This window comes from Alligator sinensis, unplaced genomic scaffold (assembly GCF_000455745.1).
Source record: "Alligator sinensis unplaced genomic scaffold, ASM45574v1 scaffold1008_1, whole genome shotgun sequence".
In the NCBI taxonomy this organism is placed as follows: Eukaryota; Metazoa; Chordata; order Crocodylia; family Alligatoridae; genus Alligator; species Alligator sinensis.
Window position 1 is genome coordinate 745,350 of NW_005842013.1, and position 27,915 is coordinate 773,264.

Sequence of the window (27,915 nt, forward strand, 5' to 3'; positions counted from 1 at the left end):
TCCTCCGACATCGTTAGCAACCAAGCATTTGGCTGCATCAGAAGAACAAACCAGGAAAGGCAGCTTCATTCTTCTCCGAATCACTTTATTATATTGTGAAATAATCGTAAAGCATTACAACGCTGCAGAGATTTTTAAAAAGAAAGAAAGAAAAAAAAATAAAGATACAGAGAAGGTCTTTGCCAGCCCTTGCTGAGACTCATTTAACTAGCAGCTAGCATGAGATTACAAGAGCTCATCTTGCAGTCTTCAATTCGATTGTCACATCGGGTATTAAAAATTTACCACAGTGGTACAAGGGCCCGACCTCCTGTCGCCCTTTATTATTCCCCTAACACGCCATCTAAGTACACAATTATAAAATTAAACAACTTAAAAAAAAATTACATTTTCTGCCAGCAGAAAAATTATCTTAAAAAGGCAAGCTCCATTAGAAAGACAGGACAACTCAGTACAACTCTTTGCCCATCATTTCCCCTCCTGAAGGCTTGTAGAAAGGCATCCTCTGCCCGAGACAATGTTGTTGCCTTTTTAAGAAAATCTACAGGTTTCTCATGACCCTGAAGGCCAGCTGAGCAATGAAAAAGCTCAGCAAACGGGGAAAATCAACCAGAAATGGTTGTCATTCGATACGAGAGAGGACCGAGCCGTTTAGTACTAGAACGAGCGAAACTCTTGCTGGGAAACATTATTTGGAAAGCCAATGCTGGATTCAGAGCTGGGATAAAACTACAGCTGTGAATCGGCCCCTCTTAGACAACAGCTGGCTTGAATTTGCTCAGTTGTCTACCATTCCCACAGAGAACGGGTTGGAGGCAGCTGTAATTTCCGGCAGTAAAATATTCTGGAGGATGAAAGCAGGAAAATGTTGCTCTTCCTGGGATCCATGATGTGGGTTTCCAGTGCAAAGCACCTTTGATGGGTCATCCTTCTTCTACTCGGCAGATCAGAATAATTCACTCAGCGGTTATGGATATAGCCAGGTGCATCCTGACCTACTCTGTATGACCTTCCCCCCCCAGCTTCCAGGGGCCACTGCATTTGTCCTGAGTCCCTGGAGGCTCTGCCCCTGCATTTCCTATCACCCCATATTGTGGGCTGCCATTCTCAGCGCTGGCGTACGAGACGGGCCTGATTTCATCCCTCTTGCACCTGCTCAAGTCTGGGATAACTCTGACTCCATTAAACCTCAGCGCTGTCTACACATCGGTCAACTGAACCAATACGGGTGTGATGCGAATGGCCAGGCGGACATACCGATTTGGGCTTAAATAGTGGCTTAGAGCAGTTTAGTTTCACCCTTCCTAATAGACTTACACTAAACTAAAAAAAAAAAAAAAAAGGTTTAAACGGAAACGAGCAGACACACCAACTTAAGCTGGTTAAAAAGGCAGCTTGGGTCGGTGCAGAGAAACCACGAAGGAAAAGGTTGCTTAAGGAAAGGGAGTTATATTAACCACAGGGGTAGCTTTCCCTTACCATGGGATAACACTGTGCTCACTAGCAGCTAACGCATGGTAAACCTTGCCCTTTTTCTCCTCTAGTTAGTCTGGACACACCTTGGTTACACGGCCGCGATTACTCCTACAAGACCATAGCCCAATACAGCTGAGAGCTGACGCTGCCTTGCATGGTTTCTCTCGTCCTCCCCTTCCCTACCTAGGGACGGTGGACCAAATTCAGCCAGCGGGGAAGGAGACACCTCCACTGATGGGGTTGACTGCCTCAGTCCCTCCCTTTGGGGACTCATACCAAATTCCCCACTGAGCTCAATGGAGCAGCTTTCCCCATTTTTTTTTTTTTTTGCAAGTGGCCTTGCCCCCACTTCCTCCACATTGTCCCCCCGCTTCCTGTTCCAGCCAGTGCTACCCACTTCCCTAAACCGGTTTTTTGTCCTTGCTCTGTGGTTTCTCTCGACTGCCATGCTCATCAGGCAGGGAACCGAGGGAAGAGGGATGTGGTTATGTGCTCTTGCAAGCTCTACAGGCAAGGGCTTAAATAGAGACTCGTTAGCTGCCAAGGTGGGGAAGGAACAATCAGCACAGAGCAGCAAGTGTTGCACTGCCCTGGGCTGCTGGAGAGCCGGCACATGTCACCCCAGGCACTGGGGTTGGAGCCTCTCTCCTCCCTTCCTGTGCTGCCCTTGGTAGGCAGATATTTTCTAGCATGAAACTGCCTTCACAAGGCCCAGCTGTGCTGCACAAGCTCTCCCCAGGCAGGGGAAGGCAACGGAGGAACAAAAAGTTTCTTGGCTCAGTCCTTTGGGTCCTGTCTCTGGTTGATAAGGTTGTCAAGATAAGCAGGAGCATGGGCATTCCTTAAGATTCCCCAGAAAAGGTTTCAAATCTAGTTTACATGCTCCCTCTGCTTCACAGCTCATGCTCCTTTGCCCCTCGGGGAGCTGAGCTCCCAGACCATTTGCTCTTTATTGAAGGCAGACCCACCCTGCTGTATACAGAGGACAGAGAGAGGCAGGAGCCTGCAAGAATAGCAAAAGCGGCATAGACACAGGGCTAGATCTGAGCATTTTGTCTCCAGTAAGATCAAGGACACATCTGCCTCCCGACAGCTTCTCAATGGAGGCTCCAATGCAATCAGAAAGACAGAGGGGAAAATATGGTTCCCAGTTACCCAGTGTTCATTGCACTTCTATGCAAACAGCATTTAAAAACATTAGCAGCACCCCGTTGCTCACATGTGTCCCAAATGGTTTCTTCAGACCGAAAGTGCATGACAAATGAGCAAGGCTCTGCTAATGAAGGCAACATCTGGAAGGCACTTCTTGAGGAATAAAAAAAAAGGAAAGGAGATGAAACATGGATTTGCAAGTAAAGGATTGCAGAGTTCACGCGTTTTTGATGTGCACCAGAGAGGGCTGCGAGTACAATTGGTCCGAATGCATTTGTTCCCTCTATTAAAAATCCAGAATAGCGACATTGCTTGGTCCCCTTTCACAGTAAAACGCTATTCCTGAACTCCTGAGCTGGAGGCATGATGTGAAAATGGCTGGAGGGAATCACGAGGTTGCAAAGGACTGTGGAAGAAAATGGTGGCCAGTAATACAGAGTTTATAAAACACACACGCAATCAAGTATTGGCATATACAAATATATAAATTATTGACAATTTTACAAAAGGCACGCTGCAGCCCATTTCTGTCCGGATAGCTGTACAATTCCCTCCGTTCCCACCCGCTCCGAGTGTCATCACAAAACATAGGGTGCTGCCGCTACAGACCCATTGCTGTCGTGACAACTGAGGACCTCTTTTTTGGTGTGTCCCATTTGTCGGTGGTACTGCCCTTCTTTAATGGTCTTAAAACACTGCACATTCTTTCCCAAGGTGATGCTTTTGATGGAAGGTAAGTATTTTAGCACAGTCTTTGGCAAAGATGGTACACCGGTACTGGAGAGGTTGAGTTCTTGCAGGGAGTTTAAACCAAAGACGACTTCAGCACTCAAAGACTTAAGACTGGGATTGCTGGATAAGTCAAGTACCTGGAGGGCTGGCAATTCTTTGAAGCTGTAGGGAGAGATCTCTCTGAAGTCAGGCAGACTGCTGAGAGACAAATGGATTAAATCCTTCAGCCCCACCAAGGCACCTTTCTCGATCTTGGCCAATGGGTTCCCATCCAGGTTTAAGTATCGAAGAGGAATCCCTTGAAGATTTGGCACGGTAGTCAGTTTGTTTCCAGAAAGATTTAAGCTCTGGATGTTGGGAATGTTTCTGCTGCGATGTCTCGCAACTCTGCGTATCGCGTTGTTGGATAGATCCACGTTCATGGGTTTCCCCTGACCTTTGGAAGCAAAGACATCCATTGTTATTTCCAAGAGGCCGTTGCTGCTCAAATCTACGTCCCCCAACGGTGAACTGGAGAAGCACTCTTCTGGGAGGACTTCCAAAGAGTTATGACTCAGATCCAAAGACTCCAGATACCTAAGCCTGGAGAAGGTAGTGGAAGAGATCTTGGCAATTTTATTATAGCTAAGGTCAAGGCTAACCAACGTCGTGTAACCTGGGCCGCTAAGCATTGATTCGTTGACGGTTTCCAGTTTGTTGGAAGACAGGTCCAGGTAGGAGGTATCTAATGGGATTGGCACAGGAACAATGTGCGACCCTATTCCACTGCAGTCTACCTTGGTCAGGCTGAAGCTGTCAAAGAGCCCAAAACTCTCCACCTCACAGTGGCATCCTGGATAGCAAGTCTTGGTCGTACCAATGCAAGGAAGGAGGAGCAGCAAGTTGAACCAGGCTGATAAAGGCATTTTCAAATCTGTAGGACGAAGAAAAAAGTTTAAGTTGTGCATGAACCCAAGGAGACGGTGCGAGACCAACATCAAATGTTCCCGAGGATGGTAACAAGTTTGGACTGCACGGTCACAGTAATTTGTAATATCCTTGCAAAAGACCAGGGCACACTTCTAAATCTCATTCATTATTCCCAACATGCTCTGCCATGGATATACTGCAGACATCCAGAGTGCATTAGTGGTCACGTATCTCTCCCGTATATTGGGATGGACGACATAGCCCATCCTTGATGCACTGCATTATTATTATTTAAAAACAATAATGACCGGTATCTCTTAACACACAACTTTTCTTTTTAAAAGTCCCAGTCTCGCTGTTCTACAACATTGATAATAACCCTCAGTTTTGACAACAGGGCCCTCTAAACCAGGGATCAGCAACCTTTTTGGCAGCACGCTGAAATGACACAACTTGCTCCAAAGTTGGCCAGCCCTTCCAAACTGGCTGCTGCTTTTCCTCGCTGTCACTTCTCCCTATCACCAAAGCTGCCCACTGACCATATCTAGGCCTCATGGGCTGGATGCAACCACTGGGTGCGCCGGATCCGGCCTGCGGGCTATAGGCTGCTGATCCCTGAATTCGGCCAATTAAGTAAACACATCCTATTTTCAACCTCTGACCTTGCCATCTTCCCAGGTCACGAGAGAACGGAGCCAAGCGGCTGATTCCTGCTTTACGGCCCTTGCTAGATCTTTTCATGGCTGTGTTTTAATGGCTCCAACACAACTGTAGGCAACTACAACGCCATTCCCAGATAAAAAGCTTTAACCCACATGCCCCCAAGCAGGCTGGCATCCCACAGGCCTGCACCAGTCGCGTTCGAGCAGTGAGAAATGCTCGTTATTCCTACAGCTTCTGCACTTCGCTAACTAGCACCACGAGCTCTCTCATTATCCTTCAAACAAGGGGTTTGGGAGCTCTGCGGCAGAGATGCCCCTGGAGAACAAACCCATCCATCTGCGCTGCTGCTCTTCTACTCCTTTTTGCCCCATTAACAACCCGTCCCTCCTCCCCCACCCACAGGTTAAAATATCAGGTGTTAACCGATAGTCAAATCGTGGTTTGGCATGTTAGCAGAATTTGCAGGCGTTACGAGGTATTACCCGATGGGTCCCAGAGCAATCGAGACAAACTGAAGACGTGGGGCACCCGCTGTCCGACCGCCCCGCAGCACACAAATGACTCAAGTCATGCAGGAGCAACCTTTTCGATACCACATCCAAAGAGACACAGCTACAGATGTGGAACGAGAGGCTGAGGAAAGTACCTGACAGCGAAAAAATGGACGCTTCAGCAGCCGCATCTTTACCACCAGCGGATGACGAACCGTGGCAAACGGGGCGATGTCTCAACCGCCGATGTACTGGAGTTGGATGCTCCAGGGAATTAAAGAAGTGGGGCTATACCACGCACGACTGTGGCACAGGGCCTCAGACTATGCAACCCCTGCTGCAATGCCCGCTGGTTGAAGGCACACATACAATGAAAGGCTGCACATAGTACAACAAATGAGCACAAGTATGTGAAACCAAATGGTCATATGTGGTGTAGAGACGGACAATGACTAATAGCATCTCTCATCCTCTTCCCATCGTTTCAGTCCTCCTGGTTTCCAAGCACATGCTATTATCACCTCTTCCTCTACCCTTTAACGACAGGCAATTAGACACCCTGAAGGTGTCATCATTGCCAGTTTTGTCCTTTGAGCTCCTCTGCAGCTCAGAAACCTTTTGCCAGCCACTTCCTAGAAGTTCGCACTGACTTCTGAGTTCGCACAGGCATGCTTGTGAGTCCCCTTTTCCCCCCATAGAGCAAACAGTGGCTCCTGGCTAATTCACACCAAGGACCTGGAGATCCATTGTGAATTACTCACCAATATGCAAAACACAAAGACAGGAAAGCACATCACCATAAATGCCCTGATCATATATACTTTCGGGTATTATGGTAATTCCCAGGCACGGTTCTTTGGGTAAATGCGATATCTTTTATTAGACCAACTGAGTACCTTCTGGAGTTGGCTGAAGTCTCTTATTTTTTTTAATCTGCTGTCCTTAGTCTGGTGCTCTCAGTCCTTTGGCTCGTGAGCTCCATCGTTTCCTAGCACGGGCCAGATGAAACGCAACAGAAGTCAGGCCAGATGATCTAACATCCCCTCTCTTCATTTTTTCATAGACTCTAAGGCCAAAGGGGAAGTGATTCACCCAAGGTCGCACACCAGAGCAGTGTCAGAGCCAGCCACCGAACTCGGGGATTATTTGAGTTCTGGCCCCGCAAAGAACTTTTTTCCAATTACTCAGTTGGTCTAATAAAAGATGTCACGTCTAGGCGATGAACCTGACCGCCCTATGACCTTAGACCAACATGGCTACAACCAAAAACCCCGCAACATGGTCATTCCCAGGAGTTTAAGGCAGCAGCCAGGACTCAGCACGATATGAAAACAATGCCCAAACCCCACAGCCTGATCCTATACAGTTTGCAATTTAAGTGGTCTAAGAAAGTGCAGTCTGCTCCAATAGGCAATCAGGACTCGTAGCAGAGATGATATCTTTTATTAGACCCACAAGATTTTTGCAAAAAAAAAGTCTTTAATTGCAAACTTTGGGGCATGAACCCGCTTCATCAGGCAGTCTGCTCCAACAGAAATCCAGCACATTTGAGGAAGATGAGATCTTGGGGCACAGAGCTACTAAAGATTTGCTGAGAGATACCGGGGAGGATGAGGGGGAAGGGGAGGGGGGCTGCCACTTTCAGCTAGGAACGAGCAGCAAATTGGACTTTCTCTATGACCTCAAGGCAAAAGGAGCCGTTCCCCCCTCTGGTCTCATGTTATGCATTACTGTAGCTCTTGCCAGGTACATTCCAGCTTCAGCCACTCATACATTTAGCATGAGCTCATACATTTAGGAGAACGGGATTGTCCCCTGGGCCGAGACGCGCGTGTATGGACATACTGCGATTCTCTACTACCGAAAGCCGCCTGCTGCAGGAAGGAGGCTCTTGAAGTGTTAAACCCTGCCTACGAGACACCTCTAGACATTGCACCCATTTACTATACTCAAGGCCTCTCTCGCAGCTCAGCCCACCAGCTGTTCCGGATTTACTCTTCAAGCGAGAAAAGCTGGCTAACTGCTATATTTTCTCTTCTCTTCTTCCGAAGACACATTCAACTGCCACCGATGTGGAAAGCGAGCTGGGGCAACCTCCTTGATCCATGTGCCCAATGCAGTTTTTAAGCCATATGGGTAAAATCCTAGATCTACTGAAATCCATGACAAAACTAGTTTTTACTGTAACCTCAGAGGACAGGACTAGGAGCAATAGTCTCAAGATGCAGCTGGGGAAATTAAGGTTGGAGATTAGGAGGGACTTTCTGACTCTGAGGGTGGTCAAGCCCTGGGTCAAGTTGTCAGGTATCCAGGTTGTCGCCGTATTGGTCCAGAGGCAAAACGAATCGAAACTCATGAAAGAGGTGATTTCTTATGACTTTTAGAGAAGTTGTGTAATCTGCATCCCTGGAAGTTTTCAAGAAGAGGTGGGACAGGCACTTGGCTGGGATAGTTTAGTCATGACAGGATGATCCTACCTGGACCATATGACCTACTGAGATCCCTATCCGCCCTACTTTCCCATGATCCTAAAACTTAGGGACAAGAATCGGCCGGTGACTCTGCTCTCACACAGGAGAAAGTTGGGAGCAGCTCTACTGGCACCGGTGTGCAGAAAAAAAATCAGGCCCAGTGCTAGTTTTAGTTAGTTCAATGCCTTCAGCAGCCTGCATCTGCAAATTCCCTTCCTGCCCTACTTCATTAAAAAAAAAACCCGGCAGGAGTAAGCAGAGAAGACAACCCAATAGGGGTTTCTGTTCCAGTACCAATGACTTGTGACTGCTTCAAGCCTTCCAGGAGGGAGCTGGCACTTACTTGATGCTGATAACATGGAGTGCACAACAGAGACCCTCAAGACTAGCTGAGCTATTTATGCAAGTTATCGTCTCTCCCTAGCTGAGGGAGCAATAACCTATATCGGTGCTGTTGTGCATTCGCTCTTATTGGGCTTCTTAATTGCCTTGTAAACAGGATGCAGTTTAACTATTACAAGGCGCGAATTCTCTTAGCGAACCGCGTGAAATCTTTAGAGGGATAACAATCTCGTTTGCCAATTGCTTCAATAAAAATTAGAACAAATAAGACGGTTGTCTTTCAGGCCAAGGAAAGACATTTATGTGGTCATTTAGCCAAAGAATAAAAGAGAGCCAGGTGCATTGTTCTTATCTTGGGATGGCACGGTCTGCAGCACATTTCTAAGGTGCGGAGGGAATATGCCACAGGCATTTCTAGTTCATTTGTGTATGGCGTATATTAGAAACCACATCAAATTGCCTTTGGCCTCCTGCCTACAAACTGCTCTGTTGATAAAGGCAGGGAGCCAAAGTGATCCTGTAGTAACAAAGTTATCCTTCCAGAGTGAAGGGCAAGGCTATCCAACAGGAAATGTTCGCGAGGGGCCAAATGCCGCTTGCCCGTCTGTATGCCGACAGTATTTTCAGAACGCACCAGGAAACCCATGCAAGTCAAACCCTTTTGCGTGTTAATGGAGAAGACCTCAATAGGTAGGGCTCATTTCCAGGAGGCTCCCCCAGGGATTGGTTCTTGGCCCTACAAGATTCAATGTGTTTTTCAATTCTCTGGGCTGCAACAAAATAGTTGTTGGTATTTTTTGTTTTTAAGGACACAAAGATGACACGAGAGGAAGGATGTTCAGCGATCTCCATTTTGCCTGGTTAAATGGTTGGAGTCCAGGAAACTCTTTTAATACACCCCAGGGAATGCACCTGGGAATCGTGCCCACAGGCCATGCTTATGGGATGTGACACTGTCTGCAAAAGCAGTGACCTGGAGAGCATCTTTGGAGTCATCGTAGGTGACGGCTCCTGCACAAGTCTTTAGGGCAATACTACTGCAAAAAGAGCCATCAAATGATCTTGAGGTGCATAAAGCAAGGAATGCCCAGGGGAGGTGGGTAAGCGATTTTGCCACTGATAAGGCTTTGACTACAGTGCCCTGGCTCAGTCCGGTGCCCATGCTTCAAGAAGGATGTGGAAATGGTAGCACAAACTCCAAGGAGGGCAACAAAAATGATTTGAGGCGAGCATGATATTGCTCCACACTTGCCTCTATTTACTTTTGCTTCCCCGCACTGTAAAGAGAGCACCTCGGACAAATATTGGCCTCCGCACCCATGCACAGTCTAGAGTAAATTCCCAGATTTAGTCCAGGTGAAGCAGCTGGGTGATCAGCTGTTAGGACCGAGTTGGATCTCTTGGTTCTGGAGCCCAAGCATGGATTAGATTGCCTATAGACTCCTGTTTTTCATCTCATCTTGACCTCCATGAGCACAGGGATGGTTTTGCACGGTCACCGTGCAGCTGCCATTTACCTTAAATGCAGTGTAATCCAGTACTGGGGGCGCGGGGCCAGAACTCGAATGATCCCCGAGTTCAGTGGCTGGCTCTGACACTGCTCTGCTGCGCGACCTTGGGTGAACCACTTCCCCTCTGGCCTTAGAGTCTATGAAAAAATGAAGAGACGGGATGTTAGAGTATCTGGTCTGACTTCTGTTGCATGTCATCTGGCCCGTGCTAGGAAGTGGTGGAGCTCATGAGCCAAAGGACTGACAGCAACAGACTAAGGATGACAGATTAAAAACAATTAAAGAGACTTCACCAAACTTAAGGAAAAAAAAAAGAAGAGGGAAAATAGAGGGAGGGGGGAAGTGCAGAAGTGCTGGCAATTACTGAAAGAGATGGTATTAAGAGACAAACTATTCCGACAGAGAGGGCAAGATAGGGAGCATACAGTAAGAGACCAACATGGATAAAGCGGGAGCTTTTTATGTGACCTAAAAAGTACAAAGACTGGAAACAAAGACATGACTAAAAGGAATAGTGTGAGCAGGTAGGGATAAATATCAGAAAGGTTAAGGTGTAAAATGAGTTGAAACTTGCCAGGGACATAAAAAAGCAACAAATAAGGGCCTATAAATACATTGGAAAAGGAAGATAAAGCCTAGGTCTATTGCTTAACGGGGACAGGGAACAGGACAGCATGCGGCATGCAGAAGATGGATGTATTTGAGGTCTCTTCTGCTTCAGTCTTCACCAAAAAGGTTAATTGTGACCAGATGCAATTAATGCAATTAACTTCTACAAGGGGATAGCAGTGTAGGCGGAAAGAAGGAAAGAACATCCAGATACGTTGGATGCATTCAAGCTGGCAGGGGCTGTTGAAATTCACCCTGGAGTATTAAGAAAGCTAGCCGAAGCAAGCTTTAAATCATCAGCAATTATCTTCAAGAATTTCTGAAGAACGGGGGCAGTCCCGAAGGACTGGAGAAGGGTAAACATAGCACAGGTCTTTCATGTGCTAAAGGAGGACATGGGAAGTTAAGGCCATGTCTTTGGTAATTGGAAAGACGCTCGAACAAATGAACAAACAATCCATGTATAATCACCTGGAGAATAACAGCCGATAAGAAACCACCAGGAGTAAATCACACCAAACCAATCTAATTTCCTCCTTTGATAGGGTTTGCAGATAAGAGGGAAGCAGCGGACGTGACATCTTTTGACCTCAGTAAGGTTCTCCATGCCGTCCCACGTGCCATGCTCACGAACAAACTAGGTATCAATGAAATCACTGACGGACTGAGGATTTTCAACAACTTGTGCACCCGTTGCACTGAAGTTATCAAGGGTTTGCTGTTCAGGTGGGAGGATACTTTTACTGGGGTCTCACAGAGGCCTGTTCTGCACCAGTATTTTCACTGATGGTGTGCACAATGCACAGAAACTACAGATGATGCCTGGGAGGGAGGGGAGTCGAGGGTACCTAGGAAAACAGGACCAACATTTAAAATGGTCGTGAGACAAAGAATAAGTTGTCAAAACCAGCAAACAAAACTAACAGGACAAACTGCAAGAAAAGATACCAGCAAAGATCTACATTGGGGGTGGATGGTAACACGGTAAGACGGATGGCTCACACGACCCCAAAGCCAACCACGACTGAGTATCACTGCAGTAGGCAAGTCGCTCCTCCAGCAGGCAAGGAAGGCAAAACAATTTAAGGTCCCTGCCAACCTCACCTGGGGACTCTGAGCAAGGCACATCAGTCAAGCAGCTGTAAAAGCCATAGAGGCGCAGAAAATGAGGGTGGGAAGGGACCTCAGGGGGTCACATCTAGTCTGAACCCCTGCTCCAAGCATGACCAGCCCCAACTACATCATCCCAGCCAAGGCTGTGTGAAGCCTCGAAGGATGAAGACTCCTCAATGTCTCTAGATAACCTGTTCCAGTGCTTTACAATGCTCCTCGTGAGAAAGTTTTTCCTAGTATCCAACCTAAACCTCCCTTGCTGCAACTTGAGCCCATTGCTTCTTGTCCTGTCATCTGCCACCACTAAGAATAGCCCCGCTCCATCCTCTTTGAAAACCCCCTTCAGAGAGTTGAAGGCTGCTATTAAATCCCCTCTCAGGCTTCTCTTCCAAAGACTAAATAAGCCCAGGTCCCCCACAAGTCATGTCCTCCAACCCCCAAACCATTTTCATTGCCCTCCGCTGGACTCTCTCCAACTTGTACACATCCTTTCTGTAGTGGGGGGCCCACAACTGGACACAGGACTCCAGCTGTGGCCTCCCCAGTGCCGAATGGAGAGGAATAGAGGGGAACCATCCCTTCGATCAGCTCAGAGTACTGCTCCACCCCATGCGGTGGACCATCTAGGGCAGTGGAAAACTTCTGACGCTTTAGAAAGCGAAAAAACCCCAAAATACATCATACTGTACATCACGATGGCTTCCTTCTTGACCACTGCAGCTGACTGCTGAGGCCCTGAAGCAAGAGGTTTAATTCCTCTCAGTGCTTGCGGGTCTGTAGTAAGACCATACAACCGTGCTTATAATAATGTCCCGAGGAATCGCAGCCACCCTCAGCATTAAGACAAAGCCACGTGCACCTGAGAGGTCCCCATGCCCAGCAAGGAGGTGACAAGGTCAACCTTGAACTCCTGCTGTTTCTCCTCCAGGCCCAAAACTACAGAGTCTCTATCTGCCCTACCTTCTGCTTGATACTTATATGGTGAACAAGGTCCCTCAAGCATTTTTAGGACAATGCTACCTCCACGTCTCATGCAAGGTGGCTGGAAACCGAGGTGTGCGGATCCACAGCTCACAAGGTAAGAAGGGGCCGACATAACCATCCAGCCCAGCTTCCACCCCATGCCATCTGAAGAATTGCTCCCCAAAAGCTTGATTAAAGCATCTCTTAAGATACGTACTCTGATGGGCCCAGGGACCATCTCCATCGCTATGTTGTTTCAGTGCTTAACTAACACTCACTGCTAGAAAACTGCCTTTTGAATCCCTCTTGCTTCCATTTCCAGCAATTAGGTCTTGCTGTGTCTTGGCCAGCAAGGCAAAGTCCTGTCCCCGCCATTCAGATTTGCTTTTCCACATGCAAGTATCCACACCGAGCAACCCAGTCACCCCGCAGCCTTCTGAGCAGCTGAGCTGAATTCTTTCGGTCTCGCATCCCCAATTTGCTTTCCAGTCCTCGAAACATTTCCGTTGCCCTCCTTGGAGCTCGCGCTACTATTTTCGCATCCTTCTTGAAGCATGGGCACCGGACTGGGCCAGGGCACTGTAGTCAAAGCCTTATCAGTGGCAAAATCGCTTACCCACCTCCCCTGGGCATTCCTTGCTTTATGCACCTCAAGATCATTTGATGGCTCTTTTTGCCATAGTACTGCCCTAAGGACTTGTCACCTAAGATGACTCCAAAGATGTTCTCCAGGTCACTGCTTTTGCAGACAGTGTTGCATCCCGTAAGCGTGGCCTGCGCACACAATTCCCAGGTGCATTTCCTGGGGTGTATTAAACCTGTTTTCTGGACTCTGACTGTTTAACCAGGCCAAATGAAGATCACTTAGCATCCTTCCCTTTGTGTAATCTTTGTGTCCTTAAAAAAAAAAAATTGCAACAATTATTTTATTGCAGCCCAGGGAACTGAAAAACATGTTGAATCTTATAGGGCCAAGAACCAATCCCTGGGGGACCCTGTTGGAAACAAGCCCTGTTCACTGAGGTCTTCTCCATGAACACGACAATTGGAGGTGTGATGAGAAGCCAGTTCCTAAACCCCTTAGTCCGGTCCCCGTTACTTCCATACCAATCAAAACATCTCCATTTCCCATGCTTGCTCCGTCCTGTCTGTGCATATCGCAGGCTCTTTGAGGCAAGGACTCTCCCTTTCTATATGTTGGCAGAGTGCAGAGGACATCGGGACTTCAATCCCGCCAAAAGGATGCATTTAGGGAGAACGTAACTCAGAGCGATTCAGCACTGGAACAGATTTGAGGCTGTGCAATCTCCTTCACTGGATGTTTTTAAGTGCAGGTTAGACAAATATTTGCCTGGGGTGGTTTGGACAGGGATGACCATGCCCTAAGTGAGGGCTGGACTAGCTGGCCTCCCAAGGGCCCTGCCAGCCCTGTTCTTCTATCATAATCTCCCCCAGTACAAACAAAGACAACGGCTGTCCAGGAGGCTTCTGCAGGTACATAATTAAAACCCCCCACAAAAAACCAAACAAAAAACCCAAGAGCAAAACAATGGATAGAGATGTACATTTTGTCTAGGCTGGGCCATGCACATCATGCTCCTGCCACGTGATGCCCTATGCCATGCTTAGCCTTGCCCCAGGGTCTTCAATGAGATCTCTCTGGGCACCCCTGGATCAGAGCCTACACTTGAAATGGGCTTTCAGCTACACAGATTTTAAAGCCACGTGTCAGATAAGGAATATCTAGTCGGCGTTTCCCCCTCCCCGATTGCCTATGGCATTACTGCAAAGCCACACTGCAAGCAAGCAAGCCAGGAAACAGAAAAAAGACTATTTTAGGCTACCGCAGAGTTCAGCAGCCTGTAATCGAAGCTTCTCTCCTTGCTTTCCCCACGAGCCGGCAGACATAACGGCACCACCGTCCGCTGGGATTCGGGGTGGTGCGAGGCAGCATTGCCATTACATGTTCATCTGCCACAGGGACAACTGCATGAGAAAGAGACCAAGTCTGCGGCTGCGATCGTCACCACTGCCCTATGAAGGGCCACGACATTTCTGCTATCCGTGACCACCTTCAAGCTGGAAACTTCCCCTGGCAGCACTTTCCCCGCTCTCTCCACTACAGCAGTCTTAAAGCATGCTGAAGACCAAGGAAAGATAACAGTGAACGGAGCAGGATCTCTCATTCATGCCATGACCATCAGACCAATGTCATGCCTGTGCCAATGGCACCGCATGTAATCTTCAGTTCTTCTAATCTGGTGCAACCCGTGACAAGCTCACTTTCTCCGGGGGCTACATGGAGAGAGACTTAAGGTACGGGACACTTAACATGCATTTAATTCAGACCACAGTAAGTGATACCGTGCTGTAGTAAAAGTTAGAGCATGGTCTGAGCAGCTGCATGGTAATGCTTACTACAGTCTCTTACACGCGCAGCTCGCTGATCATCCATCCCAGCACGGCACAGGAGTCTCGAACCGGCCCTGCTTTGAGCCAGGGATGAGACCAACAACAGAGGGTTGGTACAGCAGAGGGGTCCCTGGATGGCTGAGAACCACAAATTGCTTATGTTATCTCTGTGGAGCAGTCCAACAATAGCTGAAGACATATTACTTAACATCATCTGGCGATACTCCTTACAGAGGCGGGCAATTATTTTGGGTGGAGGGCCGCTTACTGAGTTTTGGCAAGTCATCAAGGGCTGCATGACAGGCAGCCAGGGGCAGATAAATATTAATTTTCTAAATTTTTTAGGGGCCCCACGGGCCAGCTAGAATGGCCGGGCGGGCCGCATCTGGCCCGTGGGCCACATTTTGCCCACCCCTGCCTTATACAGAACAAGGCGCAATGGTCTCAAGTTGCAGCAAGGGAAGTTGAGGTTAGATACTAGGAGCAAACTCTCTCACAAGGAGGGTAGTAGCGAAGCACTGGAACAGGTTACTCAAAGAGGATGGGGAATTTCCATCTTTGGAGGTGTTTAAGATCTGGCTAGACAAATCCTTGGCTGGGATGATCTAACTCGGGATGGTCCTGCTTTGAGCAGAGGGTTGGACTAGATGTCACCTCCTGGGCTAGGGACAGAAGTTACACATAAACCGGTTTAAGTGATCAGAAACCAGTTTAAACCTGTAACAGAACACGAAATTCAGTGCACATAAACCTCTTTCACAATGGCTGAAACTGGTTTAAGATAAACCTGGTCGAATGCATTATCAGACGTAACGGATTTAGGTGAAAGTGGTTTATGGAACTTCTGTCCCAGACTCCTTCCTGGTTTAAGTTAAGTCACCGTCCCCCAGCATCCCAGGGTGCTTTGCAGTTCTGGGTTGGGCTGTGCCGTCTGCTCCAGAGCAGCAGGGTTGGTCCCACCCCTGCCCTCCCTAGCTGGGGCATTATCACTGCTCCAGCTGGTGGCAAAGGGGTTGGGAAACCCTGCTGTGGAGTGCCCCCCTCACTGCTGGGGTGGCAGGAGTGGGGGTGGCAGCGTGAAGGGGGGGTCCCCTCCGTCCCCCCTTTGCCTTAGGCCTGGGGTCTGGCCATGCCCCTGCTCTCGCTGCTTGACCCTCTGGTGCCAGCCGGGGGCCAGGGTCTGGCCACGCTCCCCTCTGCAAAGTTTGAATCAATTCAGCCTCAGGCTTTTTGAATATCTGTACTTAGCCCTGGGGTCCCTTCCAACCCTCATCGTCTACAATCCTTTGATAGAAAGTCCTACCTTTGCTAAGTTACAATGTCACTTGGCACGCGTTTTACTGCTTGAATGCACGGACCCTTGCGTTTTAAGTATGGTTGCCCCATCCTAAGTGTCCCACGTGACAGAAGCCCCGACTAGTCCGGTTTTCTACAAACCGTGGCAGCTCTGGCTGAAGGGCTGTGTCAAGTCACTGCATGGTTTAGGACTTCCCAATTTTGTCGTTTAAATCACAGGGTGGTGGACTTTCTAACCTCAATGACCTTTAAAAGGAAAAAAATAAAATAAAAGGCTTACTTGGGATCTTTGCCACTAGTTTCCAGGCCTGGCTGTTTTTTTCTAGCAGGGATACGGAAACTTTGTGCTAGCATGATACTTCTATCAGAAGCAGAAACCCAGATTCTCCTCTGCTTTATCTGTCGTCCCCATTAAGTAAATGCAGAGCCTTCGTACCCAGAAGAAAAGGTAAAAGGCCAAAATATCAGATGTGCCCAGGCAGCAAGTTGGAAAGAAAATGCCTTGAAAGCTAAGCAAGTTGCAAATGGACATCAGAGGGAATAAAATCCTATGGGCTGGGAAGAAGAGAGCATTAGCGATTTCTATTTTTAAATAGACATGGCAGCTTGAACAGATCTATCAGGAACCCCCGCGACGCTATTTTACCAGAGTCACTTTTCTCACAACAGCAGCAGTTTCAAGCTTGTCTCGGTCTCTGGAAAACATCCCCCATGATTGCCAAGGTCTGTGCACACCTGGGCTTTCTGTGCTCCGGATAAGCCTGCCTGCATTTAATCAGGCTCTACACCTGTGGTTACTGTCCAGCATTGTTTTCCTCACTGGGGGCGATTGAAGACTTTGGAGTTTTTTCGCTGAAGCATCAATTCAGCTTCCAAAGCCAACTCTCCAGGTTTCATACTCAAGTGCAAACAGAGAGCAAAAAAACTGGCTGAAACCAGCTTAAACGCAGAGACTGTTAAGCTCTTTAAAAAAAAAATCTTTGAAGATAAAAGAAACTTTGCATCTGTCTCTCCTGAAAAAAAAACTCCCTTTGCAGAAATGTTGATGCAACTCAGGACTCAGGAGAGGGATTTTTTTCCCCTCTTGTAATCAGTTCAAGGGAAGGGGCAGTCGAGATTCCCCCTCCCGCTCTGTATTGCTTCATGCCAAGCTATGATAGCTCTTCCTTAAAAAGAAAGATCCAGGTGGATTGGCATAAAAGTGCAGCCGGATCCTCCGAGGGGTGTTTGCAAAAGAGAACAGGAGGTTGACGCACTGGGGGAGTTAAAGGCAACTCTTTGAAAGGCACGGACACTTGGAGCATCTGGCACATGGCTCCAACTGGTAAGGAAGAGACTTTTAGGGATGCGGGGAAGAGACTTTTAGGGGTGCGGGGAAACCGCCTGACATTTTAGGCTTGGTTCTGTACTTGTCCATATTGATGGGAAAGCAAAAAGCAGCACCATCCCACTGAGGTCAGTGGGGTTACCTCTGGCTTTGCACCGCTGATAGCAAGACGAGTGATCTGGCCCATCCTGCTAGCAAAGGGTGGTGCTTTTAATCGCTCCTTCTTTCAGGACTCTTTGTAACAGTCACTTTGCATGCAAGCAGCCATCGGAAGTGGCTTTATCTGGGTAAAACGTCTTCTTGCTAAGCTGCACTGCAATTGCACAGGTCCCTCCTCTCTCTCTCTCTGTTTCCTGACAGGTAATTTGGGATGGTGTCTGCTGTCTAACACTAATCACCGCGTTAGGACCAGGCGTGAGCACTTGAGACCCAACCATTAGGAGTCCTTTATGTTTAGTGGTAATAGTCTAAGGACACGGCTAGAAATGGAAATCATTCTCCAAATACCTATGAAGTCCTCTGCCGAGCGCCCCGGCTTCCTTGGAGAAATAAGAAGGAACCACAGAGGCTGAGATGCATTTCCAGGAATCGGAGAAAATTAGGGTTGCAATGACGTTCTGCTTTAATGAGATGCAGCAACAGATGTGAAAACACCCATTTCGCCTTCAGTCGGGAACCTTGCAGCTAAAGAGGGAGTTGTTAACGAGCAATGAACCTGATGGCGTAAGGAAGCCCAGGGTATCCAAGGAGAATCAGCAGGTGACATGCGAGGCACCAACTTCAAGAGTCTGCTTATCCTACACTGTGCACACAGCTATTTTGTTAAAGGGAAGGAGAGGGATTTAAGGAAAATTATAGGTTGCTCTTCAGCTGGTGTCGGTTGCTACTAAAGTCACGAGGAAGGAGAGCAGGTCACGCGCTTAGGATCTGGAAGACCCAGCTCTGCCGCACACTTTGAGGGGTGTAGGTTGTCGCCGTGTTGGTCTAAGGACATAGGTAGACAAGGTGCTTTGGATAAACCCGATACCTGTTATTACACCAACTCCAATATTATTATTATTTTATTAGACCAACTCAAATAGTTGGAAAAAATCCTTCATAGTAAGCTTCGAGGGGCTTCTAACGACCTCCAAGAAAGGGCGTTGGTGTCTACAGCAGGACACGGCACCTCGGTTCTGCCCAAGGCTACACACACACACATATATGCACGCACACATGCATGCACAATGTGGGCACCTAACTCCAGCCTAAGCCTGAGAACCCAAAACTAGATGTGGTTCTGGCTAACGTCCCCTTAGGGACCACTCCAGTAGGCACTCAAGACCTACCCTCGACAGGATGGGAAGCCTCACAACACACAGGCGAAGCCATTTTCTTTTTAAAGCTGGTGAAAACACCTCTCATATCATGGCCTAGTGGTTAGAGCACTCATCCAGGAAGCAGGGGACCTGGGTTGTAGCTACCCATAGCCGTCAGTGAGCCCTGAAGAGGCACTGTCCACCCCTTTTCAGTAGTGCTACCGCCTCAATGGGAGATTCACGAGAGGGTGAGGGCACATCCCCAATTCTGCAGCCTAGCGGTCAGTGCTTGCCCCATGAGAGATGTGGTAAATGTCCCAAATTTACCCTGCTCTAGAGTGCGTCTGCATTTTATGCAATGCCTCAAATGCAAGGCACAGAAGGAGCATGAGTCTTCCTTCCCAGCCAAGCACTTGACTTTTACCCACCAGGATGCAATAGTCAAGTGTGCTCCGGTGCCAGCATCCCGGTCCCTTCCCTGAAAGGATGGAGGACAGGAGGGACCTGCCCACAGGAGGATTGTGGGGCCCGATCCCCCAGGGCTGGACGTGCCATTGTGTGGCCTTCGGAGAAGGGCAGGATTTCAGAGCTACCCTGCGCTCGGTGTTTTCTACTGGCTGGGAACACTGTGGAGAAGATGGGGTGGTCCTGGAAGTCCTCCAAAGAGGAAGCTGCTCATTCATGCCATGCAGCCCTTCTTGCTGGGGCTCTGCCCTACTTACAGGACTGGAAGCAGCTGCCGTATCAGTCCCAACTAAGAGGAGGATGCTGGGGGAACGGTGCGACGCAGAAGACTCAGCTTGCAGGATGGTCAGGAGAGGACTTGAACCCAGGCCACCACCCCAGATTCATCTCAGGCCTTAATACTACCTGATACAAGTCTTCACAGATTTTAGGGCTGGAAGGGATCTATTAGATCATCGAGTCTGACCCCCTGCCCTGGGCAGGAAGGAGTGCTGGGCTCTTCATTTAGTCAAAACAGCTGTCGCTGGTTGGGTTCACTTTTTTCCCCGTAACAGCCAGATCCCATATTTGCTTGCTGACATCTGCCTTTGTACCAATGCACGTCACAAATTGCTGGCTGCCAGGGGCCGAGCCCCAAGCCAGGGCTTTGGCACCCAACTGGAAGGTGTAGCAGCATCAACCCAGTTCTCCGACGTTGGCTCGTCTCCGTCAAGGCACCGAGGGGTGAGGGACCCGTGGCTAAGAGGAGATTGCTCTGAACGGACTCATCGGTGGGGAAGTGAAGAGGGCAGCCTTGTCCTCGAGGAAGGGGGTTAGTGTCCATAGCCTTCCTCGGCACTGCAACCACCCGTCCAGTCGCATAACTATACAGGCTGCTGCGAGAACCAGACAATCAGGCCATTCATAGCGACGTGTCTCCAGACTTTCTCCACAAGAATGAAGAGCAAAGTTCTCCTTTAAAAATGAACCCTGCTTGACAACACCGCGAGCCTGGGCTGGGGTGCGCAGAGGCCTGAGCTGGGGGAAGGAAGGCTGACACTCACTCCTGACTTATCCCAGATCTTCCGGTTATTCCCTTTCATCAGCTCCAGATGCAGACTTATTGCTCTGACAAAAGTAACTATTAACCAATGCATCACAAAGAATAACCTGGCTCCAAGGACAGTTCTGTTATACTTGTATATAGATTATGGGGAAGCCCCGATGACAAAAATAGCAAGAGCAAATGCCCAGCAGAAGAGCTGGAGGCCAGAAGTATTTAAGAGGGAGTCACCCTTTCGCCTGCAAAACCTGAACTGCAGCGCAGACATGTAGGGTTAATCCTGGCAGAGCCGCAAGGCTGACTGTGTGTTTGCTTTTACCAGCTTATGTGGCTTCCTTTGCTCTGATGAAACATCCCTCACTGCCCTTAAAAAAAGGAAAGGAGAGTGTGCAGAACTGCAAACTGTATTCCCTTAAAGGGAGAGGTGCCTGCTAAATGAAAGCTCGCTCCGACTTTTCTCTTCCCAATACTGTCATACTTATGATCTAAACGTTTATACAAGCACCAGTTAATTCAAGTTGTGCAATTCCTTCATCTCCCTCCCTCGCCCGCAACCCAACACAGACAGGCATTTAGAGGGAAGTCAATGTGCGGTTTCGTGCACTCTTGGATCTGACAGGGAGAAAGCCTGCAAGGACATGTACCGACATACCAGCAGGTTCCAACTAATTCACTTTTCCCACTGCAATACAGCTGCTTTGGCATTGAGCAGGCCAAGGTTTTTCCATTTCCCACAGAGTCAAATCCTGGATCTAGACTGCATGCAAACTCCCAGCAGCTCCAGGATTTGATCATGCAGCCAGGCAGTGGAAGACGTCTGTGCTAACTTCAACACAGGCAGAGGAGGACTGCAATCATAAGAACACCATAGCTTTACATACCACAAAGATTTCCTTTCTCCTAGCCGCTACATCACAATAGACTTGCAAAGACTCTGCTTCTGGGGAAGCATCTCTTGACACCTTTTTAAAGCATAGTCTTCCCCCTTACCCTCCCATGGATCAATGCCTGTGCTTAGCATAGGGACTACCAGAAGGAAAAGGAGTCGAGGCAATAGTTTTGATGACGGGAGTGTGACCGTTGAAAGCGAGGAGTAAACCGTTAAATTGCACCATGTTGTAAGGAGGCCAAGATAACCACAAACAGCCTTCCATTGCAACAGGCTACCCGCGAGTCCAAGAGCTTAGCAAGTGTAAGACAGACGCCCCAAGTTATAAACCACAAACTGATTGCTAGGCGAGAGAGGAAAGCAGGTCAAGCAGGAGAGAAGTAGGCCAGCAGGTTTAAGGAGTCCTGCATCTTCTCTCACCGGTTTATAAGGCTCACCTGCCTCTGCATTGTGGAGACTTGGCCCTCATGGACTACCAGGGGCCTTCCCTGAGCAGATGCCCGCAGAAGGCTTCACAAACCAAGCCATGGGGCTGGGGAGAAAGGGGATGGCAGGAAGGACAGGGCAGGTAATCCCTGAAACCTTCTTTCCTAGTGCCGTGGCCCACTGGGACTGCAACTCTGAAAGTCGTTGCCTCTCGCCAGAAGAGGAATAGCACCGTGGAGCATGCCAGTGTGTTGGCCGTGCGTAAGGACAGCTCTCTTTCATCTCTCAAGGACCTTCCCCAAAAAGAGCTCTGCAAGTAGACTACCCCATCCTCTCACCAGAAAACCCCCTCTCGCCACCCCACCTGCCCTCTGCCCTACCTCACTCCAGCACGACCACATGCCAAGCCCGAAGCGGCTGCCACCCGAGACACGGAGCAACTACAAGGCAGCGGAGGAGAAGCGGGGAATGCAGGATCCAAGTGGAAGAGCCTGGCCACCCCCCTGGAGGCATTGCCAAGCTCTGGTCGGAGACCGCCCCGGCTCTTACTGAAAGGGCCGGGAGTTTTTACAAAGGACATGCCGACTAATCTACAGCTTCTCTCTCATCCAAACCGTGTCCTCTCCAGCAATGCAAGCCAGGCTTGTCCTCCTAACCCTACGGGAGCACAGGCTCAGCATAGCCTCTGTGAGGAAGGGGAACATGGCAGGATACAATGCTGCCTATAGGGCTGCCCTATAAGTCAGGTCACTACCATGGGCCGTCTCCCTGGTCTAGGGCCACTACTAGCTTGCATATCCCACTCCGCTCACCCTGGTACTGCCGACAAGGGCTTGCCTCCTCCCCACACCCTGGATGCTATGCACACAGAGATCCTCACTTCCTTTCCCCGAGCTGGAAGTCCCAGGTACCCTGCAACGCTGCAGCCACCAGCTCCGCTTTCTACTCTTGCAGTGCGCTACGCTCTGGGCCTCTTCACCGCCTGTAGCTCTCAGAGCGCAGCTGCAGACCCTCCACAGAGGAGACAATGAATACGATCCTGGCCGTTATTTTTGCTAACAGCACAGCTGGAAGCTCCAGGCTCCCAAAAATTCCTGCAGCACGATTAGCCTCAATAATGAGCGAGGTCTGCAGCATGGCAGGGGCCCGGTGGAATACCAATGATGCCCTCCAGACTGCTCCCCCAGCCTGTCGGTCCAGCGCACACTGCCTGAGAGCAATTAGCTGCATTAGCAGGTTTTAGAGGATGCTTATTTGAGGAAAAAAAATCGGGGGAAAGAGATGAGCGTTTTGCCAGTGACAACAAAAGCTGAATCTGCAGGAGCCCAGCTAATACCTTTAAGAGCCTTTTGCTCATAACAAATACATCCTCTATTTCAGCCAATTTTTAAACCATTTAAGCACAGAGGGAGGAGACGGCCCAGCAGTTAGGATACCAGCCTAGGGCTTAGGAGGTTTGGGTTCATATGCCAGCTGCACTACAGGCTTAACTCAGACACCTAGTCCCTTTGGGCACTTTTACAAGTGCTCCGGGGGTGGGAGCAGTGCTTTAATTAGAGGGGCTCCAAGAGCCACATTAATTAAAGTGGCACAGCATCTTGTGTATCAGCATCCCCATGCTTAAAAATGGTGGCGGGGGCACTTGAACTAAAGCTTGTTCGATGAGTTTTTTAGTTCAAAAGCCCTGCCACCATTGGGAAGCGCGGGGATGCCAATACGGGAGAGGCTGCTGGAGCACAGTAATTACCACTCGGGAAGACTCAATTAATTGTGTACAGCCACCCTTTTCGTGCCTCCGAATTCCCCTTCTGTGGGGCGGGGTGTTGCGAGCATGGACACAAATACTGGGAGCTGCTCCGGTGGTATCAGGATAGAGGCCATAAATACCTTTATACGGATGGTTTCAAAGCTAGATAGGAACATCGGCCTGGAAGTGGCTCCCAGGCCCTGGAGTCCAGTCCCCTGTATTCAGTGGAAAAGGCACACGAGAAAATTACACACACGCTGCAATTCCTTTGCAGGCAAGCTTATTCTTCTCATTACAAACAGGATTATTAGGAAGTATCTACGCAGTCTTTGAATGGAAGGCATGAGTCTTTTATTAGCAACTGCCTTATGCATGTAACACTGTGCCACCAAACCTTTTGCGGGTAGGGATCTGGTACTTTTAAAGACAAGATTTTCCCCAGGTTTCTTAGATTCACTCCAAAAGTCAAGCAGGGGGGAAAAGTCCCTGTAGTATGCGTGTGTGACCTTGACTTTGAAGGGTGTGCTGGGTCTGAAGAAGCTAGACTGGTTTTTGCTTTAGATTGCAAAGAAACCCTCAACCCCTCCCTGCCTCTTGCACTGGAAGCCACAATGGACTCAGGCCTGTGTCCCTTCTCACAGCAGCAGAAGTCCTTATTTCTACCGGCAAAGCCATGCTCCCTCTCTGACCGAGAAAAGGCTTCTGCAACCCCGCAGCTACAGCTGCGCATAGACATGCCTGTGCCATCAGCTGGCTGCTGGGACTCCTTCGGCCACCGGCGCCTTCCCAGGAGCGCGTGGGCAGAGCCGAGGAAGAGAAGCGGCATGGACCCGACAAGAGGGAAGGAGCGCTCAATGCACAGACGAGGCCATCGATGCAGACAGGACCCCAATCTGAAGGTCCTTGTCCAAGAGAGCTGCAATGAACCCCTCTGGGAGGGAAAGGGAAGCTCTGCGCCACAGGCCCTGCTCTGCTAACAAATATCCTTCCTGAGCCCAAATGGCAGCAGCCAGCCTACCCCAGCAGGAGGCCACCCTCGCCGTGGCTGCCACTAAATTCCCACTGGGCTGAAGAATGAAAGCCCAGGTGTAGGTTAGGAGTCATCGCCCGAGGCTTGTGACCACAGCAGGCTCCCACCAGCATGATCTCTCCCCTCCTCGGATACAACCGACCATGGACTTCCCTCCCTTGGCTAGAAGCCACCTACGCAGCTGTAAGGGAAAGGAAGAGTCCCTTAGAGCCATCGGTGCCACGGAGAGACGGAGGGGAAGGTAACAGGGGAGGAAAGAGGAGCAACAATTGTGCATTCTCATCTGTTCCACTCAACTCCGCTCCCTGCCCAGATATAAAGGCTTCATCAATTAGCCACTGACCCACTGTCGGATCCAGCCCGAGCTGCCTGGCACTGCGCGGAGAGAGACAGGTTGGATTATACATTGCCCAGGAGCTGGGAATGATTCATGGCGGGTAGATTTTCCTGACACTTTCACGCTGTGGATCTCAACCCTCCGGAGCGCAAGGGGGAAGAGAAAGCAGCTCTCATTCCAGACACACACACACTCACGATCAGTTCAAGATAACAACCGTACTTGAATACACACGTGCGCGCACACACACACACACACACAGTTCCAAGATAACAACCGTGTTTGAATGCACACGCACACACACATACACACACTCTCATGATCAGTTCCAAGATAACAATTGCACTTGAATGCACGTGTGTGCATGCACATACACACACACATGCACTCAAGATCACTTCCAAGATAACCACACTTGAATGCACACACGTGCACACACACAGTCCCAAGGTAACAACCATGTTTGAATGCACACACACACTCATGATCAGTTCCAAGATCACAACTGCACTTGAATGCACACACACACACGGTTTCAAGTTAACAACCGCACCTAAATACACACGTGCACAGACACACACGCACACTCATTTCCAAGATAACAACCGCACTTGAATGGCATGCACACACACACACAGTTCCAAGATAACAACTGAATTTGAATGCACGTGCGTGCACGCGCGCGCGCACACACAGTCATGATCAGTTCCAAGATAACCGCACAGGAATACACATGCATCACACACACACACACACACACACACACATACACTCACACTATAATCAGTTCCAAGATAACTACTGCATTTGAATGCACACAAACCCACACACAAACACACACACTCAGTTCCAAGATAACAACCGGGTTTGAAGGCACATGCACACACACACAAATACACTCATGATCAGTTCCAAGATAACAACTGCACTTGAATGCACACGCACACACAATCAGCTTCAGGATGACAACTGCATTTGAACGCACGCACACACACACACTCATGAGCAGGTCCAAAATAACAGCTGCACTTGAATGCACACATGTATACACACACACACACACACACTCTCTCTCTCTCTCTCTCTCTCAGTTCCTAGATAACAACCACACTTGAATGAATAGCCACCAGCTGCATTCATCCCCGACAGGACTGGGTGCCAAGGTTGACCGAGTTTGCTTGTTGCTCGGCCAAAGTTTATCTCTTCCTGCCCCTGAAATCTAGTTCTTCGGAAGTTTCTTTTGATAACCGGCCAAGCCGCTGGCTCTGAGGCGTGCCACGGAGAACACACCACTCCTCTCCCATCTCCACCTGGTACTTGGCCTTAAACCTGACATCTAGGGCTGGTGGAAAATGATTTCTTCTCTGATCAAGGGAGAGACCCCTTCCCATGCTGCCAGCCCTTATCCCCCCTCTCTCCACCAGCCAGCTGACTAGGGAGGAGGAGGGAGAAGAGCTAGAGGAAGGGAAATGGTTAGGGAGAGAGTGCAAACTCTAATCCTCCTAGAGCCAGTCCTTCGCTCCTGGCTTTTCCTCACAGGGGAGGCATGTGCATTGCAGGAACTAGCCCAAAACACCGCTCCTTGTTTTACAGAAGTCCCCGCGTGGGTTCTTCCTGCCTGCTTCATGCAGCATTTTATTGCCATGCACCATCTCCGCCTTGCCTTTAGACGCGGACCTGCTCTCCTGTACTCCCCCCCACACCACACACCCTCTCAGGCATCCTAACCCCATCCCCGCCTGGGGTCTCTTCCTTATGGAGGGACTCCCAGGGATCCCCCAAGCTGAGGGCAGCCTGCAGCGGGTGTCCAGAGCACGGCTTCAACTCTGAGCTCTGGCGTCACGGCAGGAGACTTTGGTCCAATTCTGCCACAGACTTTTGGGCCGAGTCATATAGCCTGCACCAAGAAGACGCGATGCAAACCCTTCTGAAAGGTGCTTTACAGTTTCAGGCTCCCACCAGTGCTATTAGCATCCAATAGCACAAGACCCCGGCTCCTGGCTGGAAGTGCAGCAGGGCCGTTAGACGCCCGTGCATCCACGGTCCAGCCTTGGCTAACATCCTTCCTCCAGGTTATTTCTTTGCTCTCTGCCACGGCGATTCCTCCCGCGTGCTGGCGTGCTAGCAGCCGTCCTACGACGATCATCCCTGTGCCGAGAGCGAGAGGAGAAATCTCAGCGCTGCCTCCACGGCAGAGCACCGATTAGGGAGGCTTGTTTTCTCCTGCAACTTCCCAGCAACGCTAGGGCATCCCCTGATTTCTCTGAACAAGCTTTCCCACCCGGAGGTTGGCTGTTTTCTTGTGCCCCCCACCATCCCAGCAGCTGAGTGCGCCTTTATTTCAACCGCTAGCACAGTCACACAGTCAGAGGTGTCAAACTCACCCAGCCCTGCGGGGCCAGCGGAGTAAAGCAGGTCCCTGGTTGCTTCGGGCCTGCGGCCTCCTTCCTCTCCCCCAGTCTCCCAACATACCTGACCCAGCGGCGGCTCCGGCCAGTCTGGGACCTGGGCTGTGTGCATCGGGGATCCCAGAGCAGCTGGACGAGGGGCCGCTCCGGCTGGACTGGCGGCTGCCCTGCGAGCGGTGCCCACCCGGGAGCATGGCACGGCGCTGCATCCAGGACCCGCGCCCCAGGGTCAGGTGCGCTGGGAGAAGGAGCAGGAGGGTCCGTGGGCCGCATGGGTCTGATCCGAGCCAGGCGCAGCGTTTGCCATATGTTTGACCCCCCCTGCTTCAAGTCCTCTCCCCAGGGCAGCCCTGAACCCGAGCGCGCTTGGATTGCGAGCCATACGCTCGGACCCATCGCCCCTCGCACGCACGGGCGAGCCTCCGAGTCCGGCCCCGTGCCCAACTCTGCCTGGCTCACGCCAGCCCTTAGTGCCGGGCGCCCAGGGGGCAAGTGTGCAAGCCCTTCGCTCCCAGGACGCTGCTACGGGCTGCGGGCGACCCCCTTGCTCCCAATGGCTAGGAAAGTCTCCCCACAGCTGGCCAGGGGCGTGTTACCCAATCTCCTCGCTGGCATGCCCAGTACCAGATGCAGGCAGGCGGGCACCAGCTGGGAAGGGAGCCCTCGCCGCCCACGGGAAGGTCCTGCAATGCAAGCGCGGGGCTGGGGGCGTCCTGCCTTTCGCCGCCCCCACACACAACTTTCCGCAGCGCCGGGGCTCGTGCCCTGCAGCCCCCCGGGCCGCTGCGGGCGGCGCTCGCTCACCT

General features: G+C 50.0%; 1 protein-coding gene across 7 annotated transcripts; it reads right to left on the bottom strand.

Moving 5' to 3' along the window:
• Positions 1–68: 68 nt before the first annotated feature.
• On the bottom strand, positions 69–27,909 carry TSKU (tsukushi, small leucine rich proteoglycan). 7 transcript variants are annotated; one of them, XM_025202037.1, is made up of 4 exons: positions 27,706–27,909; positions 10,828–11,204; positions 9,754–9,884; positions 69–4,273 (listed from the first exon to the last, which is right to left on the bottom strand). In XM_025202037.1, exon 4 carries the CDS (start codon positions 4,263–4,265, stop codon positions 3,207–3,209), a length of 1,059 nt encoding a protein of 352 aa, XP_025057822.1. In that variant the 5' UTR covers positions 4,266–4,273; positions 9,754–9,884; positions 10,828–11,204; positions 27,706–27,909; the 3' UTR covers positions 69–3,206. The 7 variants fall into 7 exon arrangements, with proteins under 7 accessions (XP_025057822.1, XP_025057823.1, XP_025057825.1 ...); XM_025202038.1 differs by lacking the exon at positions 27,706–27,909 and adding an exon at positions 16,421–21,945; XM_025202042.1 differs by lacking the exon at positions 10,828–11,204 and adding an exon at positions 27,174–27,347 and having other exon boundaries at positions 4,257–4,273.
• Positions 27,910–27,915: the final 6 nt, after the last annotated feature.